We start from the raw sequence: 5,204 nt of genomic DNA, 5'->3' as shown, positions 1-5,204 counted from the left end.
TATTTGCATATTATCTTCTTGTTGTGGTTTGTTATTTTACTTATATTCCCCAGGGATTCTGACCCAGACACTCACTCCTACCCACTGGCAGGATGTTGCTGGCCGAGATAGCACACACCGTCTTCCCAAATCTTCCCACTGCTCCCACTCTCGGAGGTCATGTGGTTTGGCTTGGCCCAGCCCAAGCTCTCAATTCAGCTCCAGCCCAGACCTGGGTTCACTCCTGACCTGGACACCACCCCAGATGACCTGTTCAGAAGCCAAGGAAAGAGCTTGAGTGTTGACTCTGTGAGAGCCCCAGGCAACAAGACTCCTGGTCCCATATCAGAGCAGTCCTGGAGTTCTAGGGAGCTTGTGGCTTAACCAATCTTGAAAGAGGGAGCTGTGTCCCCACACCCAGGGACAACTGTCTCTCAGTATATCAGAACTTCCTCCCTAGTAGGTGCTCATCACTTCTCATTAGGAGGTCCCGGGGAGCATGGAGGGTTGGGGGCAGCCCCTGGGTCACCTGGGCCTGAGTGGAGCCCTAGTTTTACCTCCTACCAGCCTGAAGACCTTGGGCCAGTCATTTAACTGAGCCTGGGCTTGTTCCAAGAATTAAATAAGAAAATGAATGCTAAACCCCTGGGAACTCACAGGAGTTCACAAATAGGAGTTTATTTAATCATCGCAGAGCCCAGAGACTGCCCTTTCGCCAGAAGGAGCTTTTCAACTGCAATTACCACAGACCCTGTTCTGAAAGTTTCCCCCACCCTTCAAGAGTACCCTCCCTGCTTCAGACCAGGCGAGGGGCACTGCCAGCCACTGCAGCAGTGGCCAGGTCTCTCAGCTCAGGCCCAGCGGTCTGGCCCACGACCTTGGAAGAACCTGGGAGAAAGCTTCACCGAGCGACAGTACTTTTCCACTGCACTGCTCGGCCACCTCGGCTAGCTTTGTGCTGCGCAGACGAGGCAAAGTGCGCCAGGCCAGCCCCTTCAGGAACACCCCCTAACTCCCACTCTCAGGGATGGGGGTAATGACATGCTGTGGGTGAGGGGCAGCAGGAATCGTGGGGCGCGGGGGTTCCCGAATGCGCCAAGGGGAGCTTGGAGACCAGTAGCGAGGCCAAATAAATTAGCATGGACAAAGCCCTCCTGTATATTTCAGGGGATTCCTAGTACTTAACAGCCCTCTCTACCCCCACCCCTCCACTAATAATGATTAAACCCGTTCCACCGCGCCTGTGCAGGGTCCCGGGCAGCGCGAGCCTGCGTGGGGGGAGGGGAGAAGAGGGCAAGGGGAGGGGACAAGAGAGCTAGCGGTCCCGCCCGGTGATGTAGGCAGCCCGGGGAGGTGGAGCCGCGACGCCTGAAGGAGTCCCCACCGCAGCCGCGCTCTCGGTCTGCCCCACTAAGCAGCCGCCAGCGGCTCCGGCGACCCAAATTGCGGCGGCAGGGACCGCGGAAATCCCACCGTTTGGGCTTGGTGGGCGTCCAGCCCACCTCACCCCCAGCCCCGGCCCCTCCTCGCTTCCCAGACGGCTGGAGACACTCCCGGGAAAAGCGGTCCTCAGCCACTCGGCCGCCGTCCGGCACTTCGGCTGCTGGCCCGGCTGGGCACCGGGCATCTGCGAAGCTAGCCCTGCCTGGCACTGGGCATCTCCAGGCAACGACTGTCCCCGGCGCTGCCCAGCTTCTCGCGACTCCAGGGCGGTGGGCTTCTGCGCGCCTTCCCTCCCCCGGTCTCCCGACAGGACGCCGGTGAGCTCCCTGCGCCCCCAGCCCCTTTCGCCGCCGCCGCGATGCTGCCCTGGAGACGTAACAAATTCGTGCTGGTGGAGGACGAGGCCAAGTGCAAGGCGAAGAGCCTGAGTCCGGGGCTCGCCTACACGTCGCTGCTCTCCAGCTTCCTGCGCTCCTGCCCGGACCTGCTGCCCGACTGGCCGCTGGAGCGCTTGGGCCGTGTGTTCCGCAGCCGGCGCCAGAAAGTGGAGCTCAACAAGGAGGACCCGACCTACACCGTGTGGTACCTGGGCAACGCCGTCACCCTGCACGCCAAGGGCGACGGCTGCACCGACGACGCCGTGGGCAAGATCTGGGCTCGCTGCGGGCCTGGCGGGGGCACTAAGATGAAGCTGACGCTGGGGCCGCACGGCATCCGCATGCAGCCGTGCGAGCGCAGCGCCGCCGGGGGTTCGGGGGGCCGCAGGCCGGCGCACGCCTACCTGCTGCCGCGCATCACCTACTGCACGGCGGACGGGCGCCACCCGCGCGTCTTCGCCTGGGTCTACCGCCACCAGGCGCGCCACAAGGCCGTGGTGCTGCGCTGCCACGCTGTGCTGCTGGCGCGGGCGCACAAGGCGCGCGCCCTGGCCCGCCTGCTCCGCCAGACCGCGCTGGCGGCCTTCAGCGACTTCAAGCGCCTGCAGCGCCAGAGCGACGCGCGCCACGTGCGCCAGCAGCATCTCCGCGCTGGGGGCGCCGCCGCCTCGGTGCCCCGCGCCCCGCTGCGCCGCCTGCTCAATGCCAAGTGCGCCTACCGGCCGCCGCCGAGCGAGCGCAGCCGCGGGGCGCCGCGCCTCAGCAGCATCCAGGAGGAGGACGAGGAGGAGGAGGAGGACGACGCGGAGGAGCAAGAGGGAGGAGTCCCCCAGCGCGAGCGGCCGGAGGTGCTCAGCCTGGCCCGGGAGCTGAGGACGTGCAGCCTGCGGGGCGCCCCGGCGCCCCCGCCGCCCGCGCAGCCCCGCCGCTGGAAGGCCGGCCCCAGGGAGCGGGCGGGCCAGGCGCGCTGAGAGCCGAAGGACAGGACTCGCAGCCCCAGGCCCGACCCGCCAGACTCACAGCCTCCAACCCCGGCCCTGCCCGCTTCGGCTGCCCCGGCCCCCGGCCCGTGTCTCCCCCGTGGTCTCCGTGTTATCCGCCCCGCCGCCTCATTTTGGCTCAGGGTGATGCCTGATACGCCCTTGGTTATTGGGGGGTGTTCCTCTCTCCCCACACCCGGAGTTTCCCGGGCCTGCCATTGTGGACCCGCCCCCTATGCTTTACACCTAGTCTCTTTGCCCACAGACCTCCTCATTCCCTCCCAAAACATCCTCTCAAGAGAAGGGAGGAGAAGTTTCAAGAAATCAGGAGGGGTGGGTTTGGACCCTGGGCAGGGTGGAGGCAGTGACCTTGCCCTTGGTCCCTCTAGCCTTCTTCCCTGTGCAAAAAAAAATGACCCTGGAGAGGCATTCTTGTAGGGGAAGAATCTAGCGGCCGGGGAGAATTGGGGCCGGGCCGGCGGTGGGCAGAGTCCGCTGCTATACACACAGGGAGGAATTCGCAGGCCCAAGCCCCGCCTCTCTACGCCTTGGATGACTCCTGTGACTTCACTGCTCTGCCTCTGGAGAACACTGGGAGAGTCCTACCGACGTTCAAACAACAGGTTAGGCCAGGTAACAGCCCTGCACCAGGCCGCTGCCCACGCCTCTGCCCTGGCACCCCCAGGGGATTCCTTGCCCATCCCATCTCTCTGCAGACGGATGTATGTGGCCCCCTCCTAGGTGCCCCACAACCAGGACCAAGATGGGGCTTCCAAAGGAGGTAAGGAGAACCTTTGGCAGGTGCTTAGGACACTGACTACCTAGAAAGTAGACGCAGCAGAGATGCTCCCAAGTCGAGGCTCCTCAGAGCAGGTGGGTCCTGACAGCAGTGGATTCTCCCAGCAGGATGAGGAAGGAGGGTGTGTTAACCAACCAAGGGAGTGGGCCCCCCACCCAGGTGTCTCCGCAAGACCACAAAAAGCCCAAAGATCTATGTGTCACTGATCATTGTAAATAAAGTGGACCTGCTTTTACAGCCCTGTCACTACTCCTGTGTTGTGTTTAATGCCAGGCCTGCTGGGGGTGAAAAAATGGATTGAAGATCAGATAAGCCACAGGTGAGCCTGTATAGCTCCCCCTGGTTACCATCAGAAACCTGAAAGTAGTTCTTTTGAGCAGCCAGAGCCAACCCCAGGATTAGGACGGGATCTGGGGACTGCTGCCAGGAAGCTGTTCCTTAATGTCAGAGAAGGAGGCAGTAACTTATGCCTTGTCTGAAAATCACATGCGCCAGGCTCCCTGGAGGGACGTCGGCTGTCTGTCTCAGCCTCCCAGAATGTCTGTACGCCTGGGCACTCAGATGCAGGTGTCTGGGACATTTGGCAGGGAGGGAGCACTGGGCTGGGGGCTTCTCATAAGCATGTATTCATATCTCTGAGAAGGTTCATATGTATTTCAGAGCATATGGTATAGACTGTGTGTGTGCTCTCAGGGATGAGTGCGAGCAGGTTGTAAGAGAATGTGGTGAGCAGCCCAGTTTTCTTTCAGAGGCTCTGGAAAAACCTGTCCAGACCCTGTGGCAGTGTGAGTCTTCAGCTGGATATCTTCTTTATTCCTGTGCTGAGCTGGGCACTGATCCCAGAGTTACTCAGAACTCAAAAGAGTGGCCTCCGCCATTGCCAGTAATCAGAATGGTTCTGTTTCCTGCAACTGCCAGGAAATAGGACAGCACTGCCGTCTCACCCTGCAGAACCCAGGCATTTCACCCTGCAGAATCCAGGCAGTGTCAGGGGCTTTGGAGGGAAAAGCTGGGGTTGACTCCATATGTCCAGAGTAACAAGAACCCACTGGGCAGGGCCTCCCTGCATGTTCTTTGCCTCCTTCTTACATGTTGCCAGGACTTTTGTTGGTGTTTCTCCCCATTTGCAGAAAAACGGAAGTGGGAAGATGTAAGACCTAGGAATGGACGATGGGCTGCAGGCAGCCTCTGATGTGGCTGAGACAACCCCAGACCTGTCTAGAAACAAGATCACGGCATGCCCTCTTCAATCAAATTCATGCAGCAGATAGTTTGGAACTGCTAGGCACTGGGAGGTCCAGGAGGCCCTCTCTTGCTCTTACATTTGCAATGAGATGCATATAATTAAAGGAGCAGTTACTGTATAATAATTCACAGGTCAGGCACAGTGTCTCATGCTTGTAATTCCAGCACTCTGGGAGGCTGAGGCAGGAGGATTGCTTGAGCCCGGGAGTTTGAGGCTGCAGTGAGCTATCATCACCGCCACTGCAGCCTGGGCAACGGAGTTAGACCCTGTCTCTAAAATAGTAATAATAATAATAATGATTTACAAGCCTGCTGCCAGCTCCCAGCCTCAGCCCCTGCTCTTCTGTTGTTCACCGGCAGCCTCTCAACACACAGACACAC

At 60.2% G+C, this 5,204-nt stretch overlaps 1 protein-coding gene across 1 annotated transcript; it reads left to right on the top strand.

The window, feature by feature from the left end:
* The first annotated feature begins 1,280 nt into the window (after positions 1–1,280).
* FAM43B (family with sequence similarity 43 member B) lies at positions 1,281–3,815 on the top strand. Its single transcript, XM_513169.6, has one exon. It carries the CDS (start codon positions 1,781–1,783, stop codon positions 2,768–2,770), a length of 990 nt encoding a protein of 329 aa, XP_513169.3. The 5' UTR covers positions 1,281–1,780; the 3' UTR covers positions 2,771–3,815.
* The last annotated feature ends 1,389 nt before the right edge of the window (positions 3,816–5,204 follow it).

The sequence above is a fragment of the Pan troglodytes genome, chromosome 1, assembly GCF_028858775.2.
Source record: "Pan troglodytes isolate AG18354 chromosome 1, NHGRI_mPanTro3-v2.0_pri, whole genome shotgun sequence".
Taxonomy (NCBI): domain Eukaryota; kingdom Metazoa; phylum Chordata; class Mammalia; order Primates; family Hominidae; genus Pan; species Pan troglodytes.
Note: the sequence above shows the minus strand (reverse complement) of the source record. Positions and strands in the feature narration are given on the sequence as shown.

Excerpts from the sequence above, each read along its gene's own strand:
- FAM43B (XM_513169.6), top strand. The coding sequence starts at position 1,781 with ATGCTGCCCTGGAGACGTAACAAATTCGTGCTGGTGGAGGACGAGGCC.